A 25,398-nucleotide genomic window follows, 5' to 3' on the forward strand; every position below is an offset into this window, starting at 1 on the left:
ATCCCCTCGAACTTCATGTTTGACAAAACCTATTTACAGAGAAGAGGAACAGCGATGGGCGCAGCCTTTGCATCAAGCTTAGCCATCATATACATGGCCTAATTTGAAAGACTGAACCTTTTGAACCCTACCAATTCATTCCATGACAAAATATATAAGTGGAAACGATGCATCGATTATGTAATCTTTATATGGCATGGCAGCCCAGAGGAGCTTGAGGAGTTCCGGCAATGCCTCAAGACCAGAAACCCTAACATCAAGTTCACAATGTCCTGGCACCAGGAGTGAGAACCTTTTAGACCTCACAATATGGGTCAACCCCAACACCCTACAGTGCAGTGTGTTTAAAAAAAGCACAGACTGCAACACCCTACTGCACTACACTAGCCACCATCCTACCACACTAAGGAATAACTTGCTGTATGGTCAGTTTCTACACATACAACCATGGCAGATTACCGAGAACAAGCATACAAACTGGGTGAGAGACTAAGAGCCAGGGGAAATGCCTAAAAAGTGATCAGAAGTGCACACAAGCGTGCAAGCTGCACCCCAAGAGAGGCACTGTTCATACCAAAAGCCAAGATAGATTGGTATGCGTGCATACATATAATCACAAACAACCAAAATTAAGGCTACGATCAAGACATTCTGGCCGTTGGTCCAGACAGCCCTTCCCAGTGTACTAGTAGCGTTGATGGCGCTAAAAAGAAAATTCTGAAAGACTACCTAACCAACTCGTGCTTCAGAGGCCGCACTAGTAGGAGTACAAAGTGGAACATGTGAGCAATTACTGGTCATTTCCCCTGCGACACATACAGAGTAAGTAAAGTTACCAGCAAAATGGCAAGCTTCGACATTAAGGGCATGATGTGGCACCTGAAACATCTTTCTAATTGCGAGACAGCCAATGTTGAGTATTGTGTGCAGTGGCCTTAGATATGTAGGGCCAACAACTAATCCACAAAAGAATCATTGAGCATTGGTCCAAAATCAGGTGCAGGACACTGACAACCCCCCATGGTTCCGTACTTTGCACACCACCAGCACTCACCGGATGCCGATATACAGTGGTGGGTACTTGAGGTGGTCACCAATGCATCCAACATACACGCATCCCTGAATCATAAAGAGGGGTGGTGGGTCCACAAAATGAATATGCAAAGGGAAGGCCTCAATGAGGAGTATAATGCACTGTGAGACATAATATAAATACTGTCACCTTACAAGGGCTGAGCCCAGGGGCTTGTCCTTTCTCTTGTCTGTATCCATGATAGCATGATAGCCTAGGACGAGTTGGCAAACACTTAGGCACATTAGATCTGTAGTATCCCGCCACCCACCACAACAGTGGCACACACGGCAGGGAGACACAGTGTTCTAGATAGTAGTACAAGACGAACGGGAACCATTTACAGCTGCGGTTGTCTTCGATCTTTCCAATCCAGCCACATCACTGTAGGGCTCCTAGCTACCGCCCTCCATAGACCCACACCTTACACGGCTAATGAAGCAGAGGCGCCATAACGCCGTTACGCTACGGGTATGGGGCACCAATCAGCGAGGCAGATTGGCCACAAGCCCCCACACAGGTACCATGGCAACCGCTCGTGTCCATCCACATTATTCACATATAAAGACGCTGGGACGCCGAGTTCGGTTCTCCGACACCAGCACCATTGGATACAGCACAGCTCGATAGCCTAGGCAAGCTACCCTCTGGTAAGAACAGCTCACCAGCCCAGACTACATTGCTACACTGCCAACATATTACATGCAACCCTGTAATTTATTTTTATATGATGCACCTTGCGTTGCACCCACTTTTGTCTCCTCTACAGCTCTGAGTGCCAGACACCATTTTAGTGGAGGGAGAGGCCGACAGAGGACCTCCCCCCCCCTCCCCATCCAGAGTAGGGACGTGATCCAATTATTACTATCGGAGCACCCTTTGACTAGAGAGCCAACTAATTTCAAGAATGCTCAGCATAAGCGGCACACCTTGAGGTCCAATATACCACTGCAGGTAAGATCTTGAAGGGGGGCCGTACAGTGAGTCTAATTATGTACAGACATGTGACTGCAGCGTAACCAACAAGACCTCATATACCTCTTGCACATGTTTAAATGTTTCTAGTCTCATACATAGATATATATATCTGTACATCAGTACCATAAGCCTGCTCAAATGCCGGTGAAATCTATTCAGCGATGCCCATCATATATTCAAGCCACAGCGAGTGATCATTACCATCCATGAAACTCTGTTGCTCTTGGTGAAGTGCACCCTACAACCCTGTATCGAAGACCTACTATGGGTAAGAAATGTTAATACAGGGCTACAGTTCCTACCACACGCATGCGACTTTCAGCCTGGCTACGGAAAGCTTTTCCTGGCTGAAGATTCACATAAGCATATAGCCTATCCCTCTGCTTAACGTGCAGATATGCCCAGATGTAGATACAAATGCTCACTCTCTTCAGACAGCATGGTGAGGACCATGAATATGACCCCCACCCCCGCCCAGATCAAAAAGCTCCAAAGGTTAATAGGATTCTTCATTACAGCTGTTCTAACATCCTTTTAAAAACATACAAATTACAGATTATGCTTCCATGCATGTTCCCAAAAAAAAAATTGAAGATGGTCCTGAAGAAGGCCCAGTAATAGACAGATGCCGAAACGTCATACCAAAAAGACGGATAGGCCAACAGCCATTGTCACAAGAATTTATAGGGGAAGATACAACTCACAATAACCCCACCATAATAATGCAACTTTTCGATGCAATGAGATCTAGTCCAAAGTCAGGTACTGATCCGCTTTCGGAATCGTTCCCTGCGTAGTCTGATATACCAACAGAATTTGCACATTAGTTTATTATACAGTGTATTCATCAATACTCATGCCAAACATTTTACTGTGATCTCTTGATGCTCTGTTGTATAAATTTTCAAGTGCCTTCTTTTATCTACTGGAGGAAGGTACACCTATTTTGTACTGTTAACACTCATGGGACCCACACTTTCATTGATGTTTTTTAGTTATCATGTGTTATTATGCTATGCTATTTACTGATGTATTAAGATTTAATTAATACATTGATCTATACAATGCTCCCTATCAAGTACTCCAATTTAGAAGGACAAGTGCGCTTTCTCAACAAATGCGCAAAAAAGGAAACAATTGTTTTAGGTCCCTTATTACTATTTCTAACTTTTCCTTTTCTTAACGTTATGTGTTCACCACAAGCTTTTGTCTTATTCATTATCTTGCAATGTTTGAGTGCCATAACATATGCTGGGAGCCCACCTATGCAACTTGGACAAGGCCTAGTAAGATTGTTTGTCTTGTCACCCCTCCGCCTCCCCTCCTTTTCTTGTGGCGCCTAGAAACACTTGTGTATAGGCACATAATAAATACCAAATCATATATATAATAAATGTATATCTTAATTTAACTACAATGCACAAGTGTCTTCTTGAAACAAGGTATGCTTTGGTGTTTCTACCCTACTACAGCCCCCCTGCCCCTTAGACTTAGATTGGCTGCTCGCCATGCAACCCAACCTTTGTTGCGTTCATATGCCAAGGTGGGCGTTCCTATGTCCTGTCTGTGAAGGCATCATGAAGCAATCTCGCTTACACATGTGGATTTGTTCTCTGCATATTTCCTGGACTTTCACAGATAAGGTACCCAGGTCTAGGCGCAGTTGTCGGAGCACACGGTCCACCGATTAGAGGTCACACAACCGGTAATCCAAGGCTTTCTTGCCAACACAGGTTCTCTTTCCATCACCACGATGCTTTCACACTCTTCTCTGATATTTATTACTGGCTTTTCAATGCATTTCATATGATTCGTTCTTTGCTTTTCAATACATATTCAGTGTGCTTCACACAAGCTTGCCTTACATTCATATACTTTATCAAAAGCTTTCCTTTAGTTTGTTATTCAATATTTCCAAGTTTGTATTCTTTTCATTCACAGTTCATCTTGAACGTATAGTTCACCACAACCCTTTACTTTGGGTTTGCTTTATTTTGCACATCACATTTTGTTAATTCGGCAATTACCTTTGCCCTGCGACAGCCCCCAGTAGCGCTGCGGTACGACCGTTCCACTTTTGTGCACTCACCAGTCCTTGGTAGCTCCCCCAGGCGGCTGCTTTCCTCTTCTTCTGCTTTGCATGCACGTCTTTGTTGTATTACGAGCCCCGCTCACACTCTGATCTTCTTTCTGTGGGTTGCTGGGAGCTACACCCACTTCCCGCGGACGGTAGCTTACAGCAACTGGATTTCTTCCGAGCCTCGCAGCTCCTGCTACAACCACCCAACAGGGAGGCTCCCACTATTGTGCCCCACTCAGGGCCTGCCTGGGCATTGACGCCACAATCTCTCCAGGGAACTTGCTGGTGCCCTAGTTTCCTGACAGGACCCTCCTCCGTAGCCTATGTCTCCACAGGGTGTCTCTCCCTTCAGGCCTACAACGCTCAGCCCGGCTTCTCCCCTGCTGGTCTCTAGCCTGGTCGCTCTTTCGGCCCTACCTTTTAGAACCTGCAACCATTTAACAGTTGCAGGTGTGGGGCCTCAAGCCCAATAGCCTGACCATAGTTAGGGGAGATTTCTGGACATGCCTGACCTCATGACAGTCTGCAGGCCTCTTCTTCAGATTAGTACTAGAGTGGTGAATTTACATGTTAGTGTGGACCGCTCCTAGTCGCCTCTTCCTCGTCTCAGTACTATAATGGGAAGTGAAGGGAAGTGAGTGACAACAGCCTATAAAGGCAGGGGGAGGGTAAGGTTGATTACTTCCAGGAAAAGGGGGATACCAAGTCGCCCTGTGGACATCCTCTTCTTCACGCTCTTCCTAGTGTTGCTATACTGATGGGTTCTTCTAGGGTTGTTCGGGAAGAAAAAAAGGAAAAAGGGTCACAATATCCCATAAAGGCTGCTGGGACTGAGGGTGGATACCGTGTCTCACTAAAGGACATCTCCCTTAATCCCCGTCACCTACCAAGTCTCCCCTAACCAGGATCTCCTCCCTCGCATATCCACCCCCATGGTCGAGTTCCAAGAGCGATGGCCCTTGCCTGGCCACCTGAGCAGAGGATATTGGGGAGAAGGAAGTGAGGACACCCTCAGGTTCCTTACATGTCCAAGACAGTGACTTTTGTGAAATATAGAAGGATGAAAGGCTGAGTTGGCCTTGCCGGGATTCGAACCTGCGACCTGCAAATATCCCACAAATCGCAGCAGCGAGCGCTCACCCAGCTGAGCTATCTTACTGGCTATCTTATTTATGCATGTGTCTAGCAAAACAATTCAGTGCATGTGAGATGGATATACCTCACTGGCAGGGACAGCAATGTAGGTTTTTCAAACTTACAGCCCAGCTTTGATAGATCTGAGAATTTAAGCAGTTTTGCTAAAGGCAGTCGGCAAGAGGTTTGGCTTTTCTTTCAGCAACCCATGCAACATCAGCTACCTGTATTCCTCTGTTTTATTTAACATTATGTGTTAGTTTTCTGCTAACAGAGCAGAACATTGATTTATGGTTTGTTAATTCATATTGCTAAAGTCTTTAAGGTCCAACAAGTTACAGTCTAGTAGACATGCTGCAAAAGACCAATGGGGGAATCAGAAGGGCCAATAGTTCCATGGGTCTTTTGTGAACATTGGGCTGTGCAAAGCCCCCTTCAGCTGCAGCTCGGCAGTCAGTCCCTTGATGTGTAAAGAGTGGAGCTAGTGGTGCTGGTAGGTGCGATCTCCGGAACCCTAAATTTATGTCTAGGTCCAGCGAGGCGGCTGTACAGCATCCAACAAAACAAATTTAAGAGAGAGAATATTGTGCAGCCGAGCTGCACTCCAGCACCTGGCAGCATGAACCTTCAGTTTCACGACAGAAGCCGATGTCCTCCAACAGAAGTAGTACAGTCAGAGGCCAGCTTGATTCCAAGCCATCACCAGCCTTGTTGCAGCAGGGCATCAAGCCCCACAAACCTTCCACCAGACGTCAACACATCAATATTCAGACCCAAAAGGCCCACGATTGGACACAAGGCAGCATGTTCTTGAGTTATATAGCTCCTGTCCTGAGCACCTACATCCGAAACAGCTAATTAGGGATCGAAGGGGCGGGTCATCCCAGAAGCATAAAGTCCACAGTTGGTAGTGATCAAGAAATATTTTATGCTGGCTTGGGGATACACTTGAAATTAAGATAGAGATTCTATATATATCTGACACCAGTCGGACTCTACGATTCTGCCTCCAAGTGAGATCCTGCCCCTCCTTAGCATAGAGAAAAGGAGATATCAGAGTACACAACATAGCTGTGAATAGAACAGATGTTGACCTGCTTGCCGCTGAGCAAGGATCGTCCACTCTAATGAAGACAGTGAGGGGTGCAGAGGGACTGCTCGGAAAAAGTTAGTAGGAATTCTCCATCTGAGGGGTTTCACCCAGAAACAGACCCATCTAGCAGGACATTTGCCCACAAATACATTCCCAAAACAAGTCAAATTACCTTTGTCTGAAAACCACAGGAAATAATCCTCCTGCATAAGGGAAACCCAAAGATGGAAGGATGGGTCCAGAGGCTAACAGTCTCAATGTCTAGCCCAATGAGCCAGCTTAGACCAAGCCTATGCCATACAGTCGACAGGACTGATCTCACCACGCCTGTTCCCAACCTTGTCCACATATCTGTCCCAAGACATCAAAGGTGCAGCTAATGACCTTTCAATTCCGACTTGAGATTGTTGTCAGTTAGGTGCAAGCCCAGGAGATGTACTCTCAAATCTGGCATGGTCCATCCCACCTCCAGAATACGGAAGGGTTACCGTTTATCAATCATGATTCGCCAACTTACCTGCCCAGAACTTCACAGCTGGGAGCACAAGACGGCAGAGTCTGCGGATCGCTAACATTAAGAGAAAGGGATATGGGCTACAATATCAGTTTAGCGCAAGATGCCTTCCCAGTAATCAATACAGGGAGATGGATCCATCAGTTAATCGGTTCCTCTAGCTGCTGAATAGCTCATCGTTGCTTGCTCTAGTAACAATTGCTGCATCTGCGATGGTAAATACCCAGACCTCTCGTACTCCTGTGGATTTCCACCATGTGCTAAGATCAAGAGCCATCTCAGTGTCCAGGGTCGGACTAGGACAAGAAATAGGCCTCGTCACCCAAAAAAAAAGTGGCCCACCCCTCGCCTAACGACCCTTGACCTCCGGACGTGAGGTCATTTGACCTCACCAAAAAGTGACACCCCGGGAAGAGATGAAACACAACCTTTAACCCCTTGACAAAACAGGAAGTGGCATCAAATAGCATTGTTCCTAAGTACACTAAATTACTGTGAATCCAAGCAGATGTCCAAGGCCAAATTATATGTTATTGTATAGCACTTCCGCTTAAGCTCTTTTTTACAGAGCAAATTTGCATACAATATCAGCCAACCTGTGTTGGTACTCATTTATCGACCTAAGAAGGATGAAAGGCTTTTTGAAAAAAAATGAAAAAAAAAAGAACATTTTATTTTCTATTTTTTTCTTTCTCCAAACCGGGCCAGACAGGGCCAGAAACCGGCCCCCAGACCCCTGGGATGATTTCGGCCCAGCCACGGGCCGAAAGGGCGAGGGGCCAATCCAACCCCATCAGTGTCCGTGTATATATTTCAGACTTCGAGCAATTGATACGCAGATCAGCGAGACCGCCAGACTTTGCCAACTCACCCAACAAGGATTCAAGGTTTATTGCTGGGTTCTTGGTGAACATAGGCCCTCATCAGCCTATACGGATATCAACAATATGCACTGTTAGGGTCTCTATGACCGGGACATAAAGCAACAATCAAAGGGGTTCCCCCTCCCTCTGACACGGGCCACAGGAAACCTGCTCGATAAAAGCCATTAGTGCTGGCCCTCGCTGTAGGGGAGGCATACAAAACTCAGACCAGTTAAATGAAATTCCTACAAAGTCCTATGCATCTCAGTGCTTCAAAAAAAAAAAAAAAACAATGAAATGCCTTTCCTTTCTGCAAGAGGAATGTTGCCAGTGAGCAATCTCGGCTCACCAGAGGAATGCCTCCAAACCACCTCCTAAAACTGTCTGGCAAGTGTCTACCAAATAGGATTCCATCCTGATCCGGTGAGACCAGATCAGGCATTAGGGGCAACCATCCTTCAGTGCATCCAACCTCGCCTTGCGTAAGGAACTCTCCGCTACATGCAGACGACTGACCACCACTGCCAAGGCCACCTACTACCAAAACAAGGCCAACAATGAAAGCAGAGCCCTCTTCAAAGGCAGCAAGCACTGCACCAACCCTCTGCCCGCCCCACCCATACCGCACGCCATCAGGAAATCCACTGCCATCAACTCTTTATCAACACATTGACACCAACGCCACAACTGACAGCACAATACATATCCCATCTTGCAAAACTGCAACTACCTGGACAACTTTAAAGACACTCACTAGGGAAGATCTCACTGCCAGCCTAGCAATCCACTAAACAAGGTGACCTCGCTTGCACCCAAAAGAAATGTAAGGAGAGCTCGTGGATCTTCAGTCTACGGACTGAACGGTCACCAGCTTTTTTCTGTGTTACAAAGGCACCAGCTGATCACTCTTAGAAAATAAAAGGTCCCTATGAAGAAGGCCCCAAAGTACACAGAGGGCTGAAACATGTAGGAGAGCCGTTTAAAATGGAATTCCACAATGCATAGTTTTTGGCAAAAGAACGGTTTAAAATGTTGACAACTGAAATTATTCCCATACAGCGGACGTGAAGACCAGTATAAATACAACTTATTTCCCTTTTGGACAGTGACATTTTCGCTAGAATTTTATCTGAGAGATTCAAAACCTGGATCAAGGAGAACCAACCTACATATCCCATTTACAGGCAGGCCTTCTGACTGGTTTGAGTACTACTTTGCTGGCAGCCCTTTTTGGCGCTGAGCTAAGCGGTTATCGCCCCCGTCTGAATTTTGCCATAACTGAAACTGTATTTCTGAAACAAATCATGCAGTGGCCGAAACATATTGAACGATTAACTATTATAAAACCTCTTGTATACTGTGGTCTCCCCTCAGAGAAGCAATGCAAGATCTCCCCAGGCGGGCTAGTGGCCGTTCGTTCCCATGGTGTAGACCGTTCAGCGATTGGGCCATCCTGAATTATGGTCTGACCCAATCATTATGGACTTGTCCACAAAACAGAAGACCAAAACAGCCTTTTATATTAAAAAGGATTGTAGGATTGGTCCGTTTTAGAGCTGCTTTGGCCAAAAGGTACTGGGATTGCAAACTTGCATTTGGCTTCATAAGGCCACACTACGCACGCTAGGCTTGGATTCCGAAAGCCTACTGTTTGAAAGTGCAGAAGCCTGTGCAATCAGACGTATACAATAGATCACGGATTGGTTATTTATAATTAAGAAGGCCATTTTTAATGTTTGAACAGGTACATCAGAAGGACATACGTGGATATGACGGTGTATACCGTGGCTACATTTTTACATATGGCCTGGTTGAGAAGAAGAGACATTTAACTGTTGTGAGTTTATCAATTAAAATGGGTTTATTCTTTCCCTCACTGCGCAGATTTAATCACGATTTATTTTCAGGAGAATGTCCATACAAGGGTGCTGCATTTCCATGCTCGTCTTAAGTTTCATGATTGCTTCAAACCTTCATATGTTGTGTTGGTGTTCATTGCTTATAATCTTTATGGCCATGATGGCTTTCAACTTAAGGATGAATTTTAAGGCCGAAGTTGTTTTAATATTGTTTGCAAGGACTGTGATTTTGGTAATCGTATGTTGCCCAATGACCTTGGGTAAAGCTTGAAAAACAAAGCATATTGATGTGAACTCGGAATTATATAGATTGTAGATTTGTCAATTTATATAATCGTGTAAAAGCCACTAAGGTGTTGAGGCGATGGGTATGTTTTGGCAGGGGCGAGGTTCGAATAAACTTTTTGTTTTTGGTGTGCATTTCAGGAAGACCCTCGCTTTCCCTGCGGTGTCAGACAGCCGTCATATACAGCCAGAGACGCACCACTGCCCACTGGTGACAATGCTGGCTCTCTTCTGTAGATGCTGCAACGTGACTCTCAGAAATTTCAAGAGACCACACAGCATAGAGATCCCTCTCCGGGTGCACACCGTCAATTCTTCTGCCTCACCAATACCCTCCGGATAGGAACTAACAAGACAATTATCACACTGCACACATGCCTTCCCCAAGGCTCATTGGTGGAGGGTGGCAGGGTGCAGCCCCTACATGTTGTGAGCGCTGGAGGGGGAATGGACCACCCCTAACACATACTGTAGGGATGCATAGAAAGACTTCTCCCAAACAGCACAAACACAATCATGGTGTGATCTGCACAGATTTGAGCGTTCACAGGACACCCACATCAGGGCCACAATAGCACCAATAACTATCAAAACTGCACAAGCAGAACCGCATACCATCCTCTTTAGCCAGCACTGCCTCCATCTCAGAGACCCCACACTCCCACCCAAAGTGACAAAATAAACAAAGGTGTGGAGATGAGCCAACAGGACCCAAAATCTCGATGTGGGGATCAAACCAGAGGGATCTTTCCCACTGGCAGGCCAGTCTGCCAATGCATGCAAATGCTTCACTTCACACCCAATCAAATGCCTGCATCAAAGGGCCAGAACAACCTGCACAGCTGCAATACACGCATTTGCGGATGTGAGAGCATCCGCTTTGGTTGTACAATACATGGAACACTATTTCTTTTCCATGCATGCTGAAACTAATGATGTGGTATACCCTAATCAGGAAACAATACACTTGCAGATATTTGGTGGAGCAATGCACGGCCCTATGAACATCTGGGCATTGCGGGAACTAAACCCATGTTCCGAAATCCATCTTTACCATATATAAGCAGAGGTACAAACCGAATTATCAACAGTTGGACCTCAAACAAATGTATACAAAGCAATTCAAAAGTTTATTAAGAAAACATCATAAAACCTTTGTAATTGAAGAATGGCTATTATGTAAGCCCAATTGGTTCCGAAACAGCAATATGATTGATGGCTGTCTTCTTCCTGTTATGACATTCATTAGTAACGATTTATACTTCTAGTTTCACCATCACTCGAAATAAATGCATCTGCCACATTACGGCAGGCACATGCACAGGAGGAGGATCAGGCACTGCGAGAGACAAACAAGAGAAGGCTCAAAGGATTTAAACAAATACTAATCCGCAGGGACACCCTGCTGTGCTCAATGGCAAGGGCTCTTTCCCCAAACTACCAACCAGTTATACAGTGGAAGGAGAAAACTAATAGCAATTAATGTAAAAACAGGCTCTGCCACTTTTCTAATTGAAAAGCAAGCGGATCCCAACAGGATCTCCCTCTTGGCTGGTTTCCCTGTGCTGTGGCTTGCTCATACTAGCGCACCCGGGCCCACTGAATGCACTTTTAGTCTCTGGTTCTTACCTTCCTGGTGGCTTTCGAAGATGATCACTGTGACATTGGTGGAAGGATCCTTGGGTTTGGCCACATGGAGGATGCCGCTAGCTGCATGAAAGGAGGGCTGCATAGAGGGAAGGTCCTTCAGTGTGACATTGGATGGCAGCGACGGGTCCAGGACGAGCATCGGCACTTTGATGCAATGCGTCAACAAGCACTCCAGTTGTTTGTCACTAGAGGAGAATATCAAAAGGTTAGTCACTAGAGGAGAATATCAAAAGGTTACAATCAAATGAGAGCTCTTGATTAGTTTAGCTGCACTCAAGAGCACAAAAAAACAACCCTGCAAGGAGTCACTGAGGAACTTGCTGCGGTTCCAAGAAAAGTGAACAGTGCATAGGCAGTGCTACTATGGAGGACTATGATATGATGGAAAGGAAACGGATGACGGCAAGCAAAGCCTCCTGCTTTACTTCCCCTGCCTCGGTTGCTCATTCCTATGGGGAAACTGACTAGTCCCCAAGGCTACCAGTACTGGGAAACTATGGGCCTAATTCACAAAAGCGTTTTAGAATGGCAAAACCCCATTGGAAAACACTCTGCGAATAAGGGCTTATGTCTCTCTATCAATTTGATCAATTATTGTATTTTTTCACATTTAGATAATGGCTTTTTGATTTACAATGTGCCAAAGACAAGCTGGGGACAACTATGCTAACACCCAAAGATGGCCGTGCCACAAGGTTTTTTTGCTTGTTCTTTGGCCTTCTTCTCACATCAGGAAATGCCTTATATGGAATGCCATGGCGTGTGTGTGCGTGTGCGCGTGCGCGTGCACGTGTGCCTCTCTCTCAAGAGGGGAGTGGGTCGGGGGGCGTCAGTCCATATCCCTGGTGCCTGAATGTCTTGCTGGGCAGATTGTTGTGGCCAGCGGCTATCCACAATTTTATAGCCATGGCATGTTTGAATGGCAGAGATCCTTACTATTGGCGGGATTGGGCTTTCTCCCAACCGGAATCTTGGATCCAAGGAGGGCTGCTGCAGCTATTCAACACGTCATTGGAGCCGAGACCTCTATGAAGAAGTGCAGCTCGCCAATGACCCGAGAACGACAGCTGAAGCTGCCCAGCATAGACTCCAGTGTTGTCCGGGTGAAGCCCTGCTCTTCGGTCCTGATCGTAAGAGGGCCTAGTCGGTGCTTCGACCTCTGGACCAGTGGGAACAACCGGTCTTGGCCCCTGCTAGAGGATCCAGGCCTTCTGAAGCTTCAAAGGTGTCCGTGGACCAACCGGTGGAATGACCAGCCCTCTCCTGGGCTACCTCGCTGCAGCCATCGCCATTTCAAATGCATCCTTGCAACTTGGTGGATCTTCAACTTGTGCAACAAGATGCTTGCTCCTGCATTCTCAGCCTCCTTACATGCTAGGCGTGCTTACAGTGTCATCCATTGAAGTTCATCCACTGAAGATCGCCTATCGTCGCCGGACCGTGGTTACTCCAGTTGCAACATTTCCTCGATCCCTGGAGGTGTTCTGAGGTGGTCTTCCCCACAGAGGTCTCACACCTTTCCTCATTTGGAAGCCGTCAGAACCAGATTTCGAAACACTGACTGACCAAAACTAAATCCCACGTCCGAAAGTGACCTCTACACCCCCGATCCCATGGCCTTTCTCAACACGGTCAAGCACAGAACAGTGTGTCTCCCCAATGGATTCTAGACACCAGCAGTGGTCTGTGGAGAAATAACAGTCAGGGGAGGTGGGTTGTAAGTTAAGCTACCTGTTTCTGCACCCCCGTCCTCCATAAGGTTACATGGGCGTAAAGTCCTGTCCCTAAATCCATGTCATGAATTTGGTCGGTGGAGGCCTGATCTTCCTAGGCCGATCCTAGTGACTGGGATTCAGTTATTCTATTTACGGATCATTAACTTTCTGACTCCTATTAATCATAACAACTGGCAATGTCAATCTCTTTATCAACCTACCTGTGAAGGGTCTATTTTGGAACTGGTGGCTTTTGGGTACAGTGCTCCATACCATCTTAGGGTCAGACTGTATAAGAGCTATGGAAGCTGTTGTATGATTATCCTGAAGTGTTCTTTGTAATACTTCTGCAACTGAGTACTCACCTGCGTTTCACTGGTCAGTGAAACAAATGCTATTATATTTCTCCTAATGGTGAATGTATATCTGTTTTATAGTGTTGGTGCAACAATATCAGACTAGAGTTTTTACCTGCTTACTGTGCATTTTAAATGCCTAATAAACGATTGCATGTTTTCACACTTACCCATTTAACTAGAATTACTGGTGTTGCTCTATGTGGGCTCACTGTATCCCTAGACCTCTTTCACACCCTACCTGGGAATAAGGATTGCCCCTCTGCTAACCTTGATTGGGTTGGACTAAAATCTCACGGTCTTTCATGTTCACCATAATAGGGTGGCCTCTTAAATTTCTCCCCAGTGGGCTTATTTGGGAAGTCCATCTTAACGTGTATTTTTCTTGATGGACTGCCAGTCAATTTTTCAGCCTCTCCCCCTCTCGTCTCTTGCTCTTCGCCCCCTGCCCCTCTCTTTTTGGACTAGTCTTTAGATGCACACCACTTCTCTAACACTTGAACATGGCCTCATCACCTCTCCGCACCCCTCTAGCATTTGAACCCGATGGCCTAGCAAATTATGGTTTTCTACATCAGGCCCCTGTCCACTCCCTCTTTGACCCTCCTCCATCGCCAACCTCTCCTTGACTCAGATGTCCTCCTTCCTCTCCCGACTTCTCTTCTCCAACCTCCTCCAACTTTCTCCAACTTTCTCCTTTCATGTTGATCCCCTTCCAGCTACAACCTTTCACTTTCCTTCTCCTCATCCTCCCTGGAACACGTCATAAATGTCCGCCTTGCTTTTATATTGTGGCTCATGATTGGAAGGGGGTAATGAGGGCCTTACCGGAGACACGTGGACTCTGCTGGCAGTCGAAGCACTAGATCGATTGATGCATCGGCCTCTGCACTTGCCAATGTGTGCTTAATGGTGTTTGGATGACTCGCTATAGCGCAAGGCAATAAATATGGCAGCCTCCTAATTCCACGTGGTGTCCTCTGGTATGTGCAAGTGTCTCTTGGTTTCCCACACCGCTGCCATTGATTACCCCAGTTTATACATTACCCCCTCCACCTGGCGAGTTAAGCTTGCATTCTGGGCTGGTCGCTTCTTAGTGTCAGCGCTTGAGTCCCTTATATGACCATGTCTGAGTGCATAGAGGTGGACTGGGCGAGGGTGCTCTGGGGCATCCCTTAAAGCCTACCTCCAGGGACGGCATAACGGAGCAGACGGCCTTCTCTAGCACCTAGAGTCTCACTCTTCCTATTTCCAGGCCCCTCACTTGTGCCTTCCTCTTATGGCTCAGATTGTTTCACTGTCCTTACAGTCAGTCAATCTAGAAAAAGGTGGAATACTACAATTTAATTTTACGATTTTGACAGAATTGGATGATCAATAGATCTCGAAGAAGGACAAATCTCTTTGCATGAAGTTATTTGGCCCAATGGTGCAATATGTGGATGCCTGGGATACCTGAAAACAAATACATTATCTTTATAAACACCAGCTTTCCCAAAGTAAGACATACGTTACCTTTTCTTGGTGGGCTCAGTGGCATTCTTTCCAAGGCTTTCCCTAAAGAAATAGACAAATATCAATGTATTCAGTAAGAGCCTAAAATAGAAGTGATTTGAATATTTAATAATAAGACAAATGGACCCAACATTCACAACTTAACCTCTCAAGAGTAATGATCGACTGCGACTGAAGGTCAGGCATCACGGAATCGCGCTCAACATTGGGCAGAGCAACCCCGAACTCAGAATGCTGATTGCCTTCTGACATTACAAATGGCCACTTTCTTTGCTCTGATAGATGTCTAACAGGGATGTAAAAGGGCACTGTACTTGCATGAAGAAGCAGGGACATCTATAGCCTATTATCTATGCGCAGTGGGAAATGCAGTGCGAATGAGAATAAAAGGTCTCCAAGCAGATGCCGACTGCCTTGAGAATACGCCATTGTATTTATATGCGTCCATCTATTGGTACAAAGAATACAACCCATCTCTCCATGGCCTCTTTACAGATTTCAGCAAGAGGGCACCTTTGCAGAGGACCACTGCCAGCTTAATAATGGAATTGGATGCAAGCTCTTAGCCTCGTAGTGGTAACCTCCCTGGAAACAACTTTGCCCCTCAGCCCCCTGACATAGCTCCGCCTAGCGTTGCCCATCTCCCACAAGCTCAAGATCCTGTCCAAACTGTAGTGGAAAGCATTTTTAACATCAAAAGTAAGCAGAGACTTTTCAGCAGGAGTGGAAGGCTTCACAAAAAAACTGGCCAAGAAATTGATTGGTCGAATCACAAGCCAAAAACTACTATACAAAGAAAACATGGATGGACACCTGAAATTGCCTCATGTGTCTAAAAAAATAGTTCAGCAAAAAATAAATAAATAAATAAAATCGGGAGCATGCAATTCAGCACATCACCTTGTACCTGTAAAGTATCCTTATACATCGATAGGACACACCTGCATGTTCTCTCAAAATTGCCTGTGTGTTTAGCAAAGATTGCCTCAGAGCGCTGGTACCTAATGCAATTGTGAGAATTATGAAGGTTCTCACTGACTAGTCCCCGCGGAACTGTCATCTAGGTGGCCAGGATAGGGCCATCACTATTGGATCCAGTTCCTGGGGTGGACAAGTTCGGGAGGATCACCTGGAGGGGGGGGGTCCTTGGGGAGTGGAAGTGGGACACTGATGGGTGAGACACAGTATCCGCTTCCTTAGAACACCTTTTCCCCATCCTACCACGTAAGATATTCCGAAACTGTACCCGCCCCCCTTTCCCAACAAACACACCTTTTTACATAATGAAAGACAATGGACTAAAACCAGGGCTGTTTACCGGACATATCCCAATACGAGGCCCGGGCAGCGTCAGGCAATTGACAAGAACTACACACATCCGACGTCCCTTTTCCTTCTCCACAGGGATAAAAGGTGGAGCACAGAGCACACAGAGCAAGGCCAACCGTACGAGGAAGCAGTCATTCTAAGACAGCAGTTAAAATGGAGGAGAAAGGCGGCGAGACATGAAAGGACGTCAAGGAGGGAATTGCCTTTGCCCTTTTCAACCCAGACCTACAAAGCCTCCGACGAAAGAAACATAAGACCGAGAATCGCAGCTGGCGAATGGTGCGACGGATGTCAGCACTACGTGGAACCCTCCCACACTGATAGCCAGGGTGGGGAGACGAGGTTGCCACTATGTTACCTTACTTGACTCCAGCGGCAAAAGAAACGCCAATGAATACAACACAGCCGGTGAGTCGGAAGAACCGGATTGTGTTTAAACTCAGTGTTGCAATGGCAACATTTAAGAAGATTAATAGACAGAGGTCTTTTTGTGTATGTACTTGGTATCAGAGCTAAAGTGGTCCGCGGCCACGTGGGCGCTCATTCGAAGGACTCTAACTGATGCTCTGCTCCAGAACAAGGGAATGTGTAAAACTAAGAAATCAAGTGGTCCTGCAGCGGGTTATGTTGAATCCTATGCATAGTCGAAAATCTTTGGTTGTTGTAGAAACTACAAGTAGCAAGAGGCCTTAGGGGAGGCCGGCGTGAGATAAGTGGTCATATGAAGGTCAAGCCAAACCTCTTTGTACAGTCGAAAGTCTTTGGCACATAGTAAAGGCAAAGTGAACTGTGTAGCTGGCAAACGTGAACCCGACTGAGGGATGCCTGCGAAGTGGGGTGAATAGTAACGCACCCGTGAACATTGTGTTGACAACAGTGAACCCGACTGAGGGATGTCCACAGTGAGAGGTTGTTTAAAAAGACATTGAGACTCGTGAATACAAGTGAAATTCTGTTGAGTGAAAGGCTCTAGTGAAACCAGAGGTCAAAGTGGACGGGAGCGGTGCTCCTATTCTTTTTATTTTTATTTTTCACTGTTCCTATACTTTTATTTTAAAAAGAAACCGTTCTAGAATGGTTTAGTTTTAAAATGAAAATGTAGAAAGAAGTTAAAGCATGCACTTCAGTGGACTGCACTGCACTTTCCCATAAATAGCAGGTGTGTTTGTTTGGGGGATTGGATTGTGGGTGGGAAGCGGTGCAGGGATGGGGTTTGTGGGGAGCCGGTGCAGACCAGCAGGGAACGTAGTTCCACTACTACTTTTTGTACACTTCGCCCACTGAGTGAAACCAACAGAGGGAGACTAACACAGTGAGGATCAGAGCCCGGTTGAGGGGTGTCCAGTGGTGAAGAGTCCTCACGCTACAGAAGAAACCGGAAAGGAATTTTTGTTTTGTAAATTTGATACATCAGGCCCTCAGAGGCAAGAGATGTTTTAGGAAAGAGACTTGGCCACCAAAGGTCGGATATAGCTACAAGAAACTGTAGCCTTGTACTGGAGGAGCCCAGAAGTGTACTGTGCTCAAGAGTCCCGCCTTGTTCCGTGCTAAAAAATGTGGGGGAAAGGGGAGCCCGGCAATAACATCCCGACTTTCATTTTGTAAACACTTCATTCTTTTTGAGAACATTAATCCCACACTATTTTATAACATAGTGGTAAGTATTGGCAATAGTTTTTTTTAGTATAGGCCTTTTTATTTTGAAAAGACGCCACTGGGACTGCCTCATTATTTGAATGTCGTAGCTTGCTCCCATCTTATATTTAGGTTTAGATTAGGCGTTTTTCTCACCCATTTATACAATTTTACTGTGATCACGTGTGTCTGTCTTTACTGTTGCCAACATGAGTTCCTTACATAATGCAGTCCTTTATCTATTGTGAGGGCTCAGAAGTAAAACTCGAACACAGTGGTGGCATGTTTCTTGATAAAGGCTTTTATTTAAAGTAAAAATGGGGCTGGAAAAATGCCTACACTTCCCTAACTCTAGGAGGGAATTTCCTACCTCAACAAAACTTAACTGGTGTCAGTGTCAGAAGGTCCAAAATAAGCTTGTCCGTCCTATGTTCAAATCCTAATCCGACCCTCATAGCTCAACACAATCTACGGGAAACAAGGGAATTGAATTTTAGCTGTCAGCACGACGCTCGTTCTACAGTTCCACCGTGCTCCATAAATCTCGGGAGATAATTCCCTTCTCCAGTCACTCTTCTGTGCCGTCCAAATAAAGATCCCAAAGATACAATTCTCTCAAAACAAAGTACCAGTTCACAATGTTGATACTAAGAACATGAATTTCTCCGCTTGGTCGTTCTGCAGCTCTTCTGTAAGCCAAAAACGATGTCCCTTTTGATTTCATTGCTATATTTTCTTGTTTCTGAAATAATGTTCGTCACACTCAGGTACACTTGGTTTACTCTCCTGTCGAGAAATTACCTGCTCCTTTTCCTGAAACACTAGGACAAGAAAGAGTAGGCTTGTGAGGTCAAATTGTGCCCGTCTGTTCATGGTTTTATTTTCTTAGTAGTCTGGGTCGTCATCCTCTACATAATACCATTCAGTTCTGTTAGGTAAGATTTTCATAAAAATGGTAAATCTTCCTGACCTCTGTCAACCCCAGAACTTTTTGCTTTACTAGTGGGATATTTGTCCTTAATACCTCTGAGTGCGAATCTTTTTCGACACCCATAGAAACTTTTACTCTTTTTATGGGTGTCATTTTCAAAACTCTCCATAGTGTCTTTTTAAAGTTATCCTCTTTAACAACCCAACCTTTTGGCAGTAAGTGCCTGTTGTTGCTGGGTTGCCCTAGGGGCTCCCCTTTTAACTTTCTTGTGCTAACCTTGAGAACTACAGTTCCTAAGGGTAGAAAGGATCTTTGGATCCCTTTTCCAGTTTATTTTGCGACCCCAGCACACCCCACCTTATGTGGAGTTCTGGAGAGATACGATGTGTCCCCTTTTACACTAAAACTAACAATTCTGTTACAGTGACAAGCTTACCTTCAATGGCTGGTGGTAGTGATAACTTGTATTAATGTGGTGCACCTTTACTGCAGGCTGTGTTCATAGCTGCAGTAAAGGCACCTAAGGGTGCTCATTTTACCAAAATGCCCCGGCCTTTTTTTTTTGTTTTTTTTCGCCATTTTAGTGTTTCTGGTCCTTTCTTGTTCCTTCCCCTGACATCCAGGGTGGGTAATTCTTTTGTGTGATTTATATCTTCGGTGAGAGACCCCTGGACTCCCCACCAAGGCTCCAGTCTGTCTGGGAAGGCAGCAAGCAAGGGAGGAGTCCAAAACTCCACAGCCCTTTGTCTTACTCCTTGCCTGAATGGGGACAAATCCCAGTGGCCACAATGCACAGTCTACAAACCCTGCCTCGTCACCCCAGATTCAATCGCTAATGGGGGCTGGGCGTGGGGGGGGGCTTCGAGCTTCCCAGTCCGTGCCCCTGCACTCTGGAATGAGCTCCCTGGCCATCTCCATGACAAACCATCCTACAGCTGCTTCAGAAAGAAGCTCAAAACCCACCTCTTCAACTAAGACCTCCCCCCGCCTTCCCCTTGTATTTGTTCCCTGTTCTTCCTTATCTAGCCTATCTGATTGTAACCAGTGCCTAGGTGCCCTTGTGCTTGGTGCACTCATTTAAATGGCTAAATAAATCAAATTAAAGAAGAAATGTTTCCCTTTCTGGTTCCCCGGGCCAAACCTTCCCTGCCTACCGCAACTGAGAGGTGCTGCACACAGCAAAGCACATATAAGACTGCCTGTTGTTAATGTGGCCCGCTACTATAAACTTTCCAATTTGCGTGACTGTCCAATGTCCAGGGTATAGCGTTCTCGGTAGAAGGGCTCCTAGACCTTTTAATGAATGTTTAGGGACTTGGGATTTCACCCTAAGTTACCAGGGCGATCCAGACGTGGACCCCTTGCTCACTGTGCTAAGAGAGGCCCAGCTTCACTTCACTGAGGAGGCCCAACAAGGTTGAAACACGTGCCTGGAGTTGTTGTTGGTACTCTTGTTCGGAGAAGAATCGCCTGGCATTTCGCTGCTTGTCTGGACTGTCCAGGAGGATTCGACCAGACCGATATCGAAATGGATATTGCTCCTTTGCAAAAGGTACAGAGAGCTAAAACAGTGTTTTACTAAAGCTATTACTAGAAAAATCCAAACTCTCCAAAATAATGCTCTTAGAGCGGCATTAGGCATCTCCAGAAGAGACCACAACTCCGAGATTAGCAGACAGAACTGGCTTCCAACTAATGATAAAATCCTCCTTAAAACTCTGTCACTAATGCACAAATCCCTTAATAATGCTACGCCTACCTACTTGGTCGACAGATTCCACCGACAGATATCGTTGAGACCGTTGAGAACTGCCTACCAAGATTGCCTCTCTACTCCTAAGTTTAATCGCTCTACAATTGGCGGTAATAGTTTTCCAGTGAAAGCAGCTAAACTGTGGAACTCCCTACCTCCCACTCTGAGAACTAACCTACCCTACCAAAACTTAAGGACTAATTCTATCCTGTGGCTGAAAGCAAATGCTCATTAACATGCTATGCAGCTAGGATTCATTGCCTGGATTTAATCCCACTTCTCCCCAGTTGCATGCTTGCTCACTTTTACCCAATCATCACCTATTCGTGTATACACCGTTGATGTAGGTAAGTTGTATGTATCATTTGCTCTCCTGTTTTTGCACCTGTCATCTGTAAATAGGTCTTACCTGTATATACTTTGTATGTAATAACTGTCTGTAAATATTTACGCTGTTGTAACTAAGTTTCGCATATACGTGTAACTGCTGCGCCCTGTTACCTGAAGGTATGTCGCGCATTATAAATAATAAAACAAACAAACGTGGTTGTAGCCCCTTCTGAATGGGAACCTATCCATAGACTGGTTATTTGCTGTGTTTTATCTCAGTAGAGGGGCTCCCAACATATGTATGGATCAGTCTTCATTAAGGTGCGGCTCCACAGCCACGCCAACTGTGAATAGTTGCTCTAGCTGAAGCAGCTGTCCGTCTGATTCGCAAATCTTTGGTGCAGGTGAGCGTATATGGAAGTATTCTGCACTCTGCTTCCTGGTGTTGGACTTTAGGGCGGGGTGCAGAATTATCATGCATCTCTTGAGCAGTTCTTATGGGCAGTTTACTCTTCTGTCCACCGCTGGGGCTGCTTGTATATTTCTGTAAGAGAAATCGAGAAAGACTGGCCTGCATTTGTACAGAGGGATGGCGTGATCGAGAGTAGGACCATATTCAATTACACTAGCACATATGGAAGGGAGAGGGACTGAGGCCATCTGACCTACCCTTCCCACTCTGAGTAGGCCTGAATATGGCTTTCCCCATTTATTTATTAGCATTTCTAAAGCGTGCTGCAGCCTTTGAGCATTGTGGCGCTGTTACAGAGATACTTGCTTGTTACAGAGGATACAAAAAGCATAGTGGTTAGATAGGATGCAGAAAACTTAGTTACATGATCTGCTGTGTAGGGGAGTGGATGGGACCAAACCTGGGATGCAGTGGCGGGATGGATAGTGAAGGGAGGCTAAGTGGGTGGGGAAGCGGATGGAGCTACTTGAACAGAGTGATTTTGTGAAAGGTGGATAGGGATGCTTCAGCTCCAAGTGCGTTGGGTAGGGCATTCCATAGTCTGGGAGCTACGTGAGGGAAACCTATACCTCCAGCGTTTGCTCTTTTTATGTGGCGAGCGCGGAGTTGGTTGGCGTGATGACTTCTACCCTAGTAGGCCTCCCAGCCCAGACTGAGAGGAGTTCCCGTTACAAAAATCATAAATACAGTACATGCATACAGTAGTTACTGCTACATCATCACACATCTGAAAAGTCAAATTAGAATTTCAGGAAATCTACAACGGATATAGGTCAGAAAAAGTATTTATATTTTCAGTGGTGGTAATATGCATCTACTTTGCGATAATCTACAGTGACAGTTTACACAAAGGCATTACCAATCGGGCAGAAAAAACATTAAGTTTATAAGAAGCCGACTATTCAGCAGCACATTCTGTTGGAAGGTTGAGCAAAATATATTTCCTATCTGGAATGTTAGTATTCCTGATCTCTTATCTCCGTGCACAAAGGTGCACCACGGCTAGACACGCAATGCCCGGCTGTCGCCTCCTTCAGCTGCTCATCCTTAGATTTGGATCTCTCTGTGGGGGGCCAGTGGAACATATACATGCCCTAGTATGGGGATTTACCTCAGTATTCGATGCTCTTCTTCCATCTGCTCACGTACCAACCGCAGCTCTTTCATCAGGGCATGGTCCGTGCCGTTCACCCAGGTGTACACCACATCGATCGGCATGGGTAGACAGAGCCTGAAAAAGCCACAAAAGGAGATTGGAAATGGAGGTTAGCCTTCCAGAGAGCCGACACAAAGCTATGCACACTTTGACGAATCTCAGGATCACGACGCTGCTTCCATGGGGAAAGCCCCTTCCCATGAGGCCAGGGAGGTGAGCCAGATATCCGATAGTCCCCTTGGGGGTGGTACTTAACGGATGGATCTCATGGGGAGGGAAAACCCCTATGGGACGAGGGATGCAACCTTACATCCCAACCTCCCTCGCCCTGTTATCCTGCATAGGACATAACCACCCCACACACTTCCTTGTACTTGCTCTGTAACAGGTTCTCCTGGAACCCCACGAACCACAGACGTGCGATTTATCATTCCACTGCAACTAAGTAAGCCTCCTTGTAACAGCGCTGCAATGTCTACGGACAGCTTTGGGCGCTTTATAAATAAAATAAATGTATGTCTGCAGAAGAGACATTGGGTCTCATTACAAGGAAGGCGGTAAGGGTTTACTGGTACCGGTAAGGGCACCGGTACCGGTAAACCCTTACCGCCTTACTACGAGGTCCCTTTGCGGGTCCTCCCTTAACGCCTGGTTTTTACAGGCGTTAAGTACGGGACCCGCAAAGGGACCTTGGTGCCAATTACGGTACCTCAATTTGCGGTACCGTAATTAGCACCTTCACCATTAACATGGAGCCCTATGGGGCTGAATGGTGAAGGGGCAATGGTGGATGGCGGAATTAGCGCCCCCACACACCTTGGAATATGGCGCTAATTCCGCCATCCACCAAGGCGGACCCGGTAAGGTACCGGCGGCAGCCATGGCGCTAATAGCGCCATGGCTTACCGCCTTCCGTGTAATGAGGCCCATTGTCACTAACCCAAGAAACACTGTGACGAGGAAGAACATGGAGTACAGGGATAACTATAGTACTGGTACGAGGAAGAAGTGTGGAGTAATGTGGAATAATCCACCAAACCACTATAAACACACTAGTCCATTTGTGTCAAGCAAATTGGAACAGAACATATAAAGGGAAGAAGGACTTGCTGAAAAGAGAAGCCCTCCCAGCAGTAGAAGAGACTGGACGCTGATGGTACCAGAACTCCTGAGAGGAGAAGAAGTCTGAGCCCCCAGCCGGACTGGAAGTCTGGAGTGTGTGGAGAAGTGTGTGGAGAAGCAGAGACGATCAGCTCAGAAGCTGAAGGAAGCGCAGAGCCACAGCAGTCCCTGAAATCTGCGGTGGAAAGTCAAGAAGGCCCGAAAAGCTCTCCAGAGAGGTCGGGAGACCGGGACGGTTGGCGGGACGGCTAATAAAAGAAGGGCGAATCACTAAAGTGAGTCTGGTAACCACACTCATAAACCTAATCAAGGCCTCCAAAAGCAATCTTCATAGTCACAGTACCTGGCAGGATAGTGTACCAGGCTGGCTGTGACCAGCGAAGAAGTAGCAGTAAAGCGAGAAGTACAACAATTAAAAATACAGAAAAGGCAAATTTGGGATTCGCACCCATAAGAAGAGAGTGCCAAAGCAATCGTCATAGTCACAGTACCTGGTATGACGGTGTACCTGGTTGGCTGTGTAACCAAGGAGGAGACAAGAGGAATTTTCATAGTCACAATATCTGGGAGAAACAGGATCCAGGTTTACTGTGAAATATACTGGGAAGAAACCAAGGGGAAAGGAAACAAAGCCTCCCTGTTTTGGCCACCATCTTGGAACATTAAAGAAGAAATACCCTCATTGGACATTTGAAGGGTGACACAACCTGGGGGAGTAAGGTTGTCCTTTCTTTTGAAGTTTGTTGCACCATTTCGGAACTATGTTTTGGAAAAGCACTTGAAGACTAAAGAAGATCCCTTTTTCACATTAGTTTGAGTTCGTAGTGGGAGGGCTGGAAATAGGAATTTTGACACGAGGGTGGACTTATTTCTTTGGACTATCCTGACAGAATATTCTTTAGAGGCAGGGAAAACCCTCTTAGTATTAAGGACAGGAAGGTATTTCCCCAACCCTCATTTATTTAATAAAAGTCTTTGATGACAATCATACCACCGTTGTGTCTTTATCCCCCGTCCACACCCTGACAACACCCAGACAGGCATCTAAACAGGTCCCAACACAACTTTGCCTTTCCGAATCACTGCACTTCAAATAACCAACTATATATACTGTGTTGGCATGCTCTCAGACTATTCCCAAAACATACTGTGACAGACCACTCAGACCAGGTAGATAAGTTTAACAAAAAACAGTCTTTATTGACTAATTTAAGAAAATGAAAAGGAAAAATATTCATTCAAGTATCAGTTCTCTTTCCAGCCGAGATAACTCGGATCGGGTTTCCGTGAGTGTAAGGCTGAAATCTCTGTTTAGTCTTCGTAAGACCACTGGTATGGACTTGTGGACTCCTCGCTTCCAAGTCGATTCTGAAATGAGAAAGAGAACTCCCCCCATCAGTCCTTTGTCTCTCTTTGTTTTATATAGGGGCTGGCCACTCTTGACCCAATCAGGACTCTCCTTCTGTCCGAGGATATAAAAACCCTCCCAAGCCCCTCCCCCTTCCTTCCGTGTTCCCAGTCGCCATGATGTCTCTCCGCCATGTGGCCCGAGGTGA

At 46.0% G+C, this 25,398-nt stretch overlaps 1 protein-coding gene across 2 annotated transcripts in view; it reads right to left on the minus strand.

The window, feature by feature from the left end:
* GNPTAB (N-acetylglucosamine-1-phosphate transferase subunits alpha and beta) overlaps positions 1-25,398 on the minus strand; it is a 625,912-nt gene that overhangs the window by 470,601 nt on the left and 129,913 nt on the right. For both annotated transcript variants that reach the window (XM_069629897.1, XM_069629896.1), the window contains exons 3-5: positions 22,676-22,795; positions 15,115-15,156; positions 11,508-11,713 (exon numbers count right to left, since the gene is read on the minus strand). In XM_069629897.1, coding sequence (XP_069485998.1) covers positions 11,508-11,713; positions 15,115-15,156; positions 22,676-22,795 — 368 coding nt within the window. The remainder of the gene's footprint in view (positions 1-11,507; positions 11,714-15,114; positions 15,157-22,675; positions 22,796-25,398) is intronic.

Source organism: Ambystoma mexicanum, chromosome 12 (assembly GCF_040938575.1).
Source record: "Ambystoma mexicanum isolate Mex_15411 chromosome 12, UKY_AmexF1_1, whole genome shotgun sequence".
Taxonomy (NCBI): Eukaryota; Metazoa; Chordata; class Amphibia; order Caudata; family Ambystomatidae; genus Ambystoma; species Ambystoma mexicanum.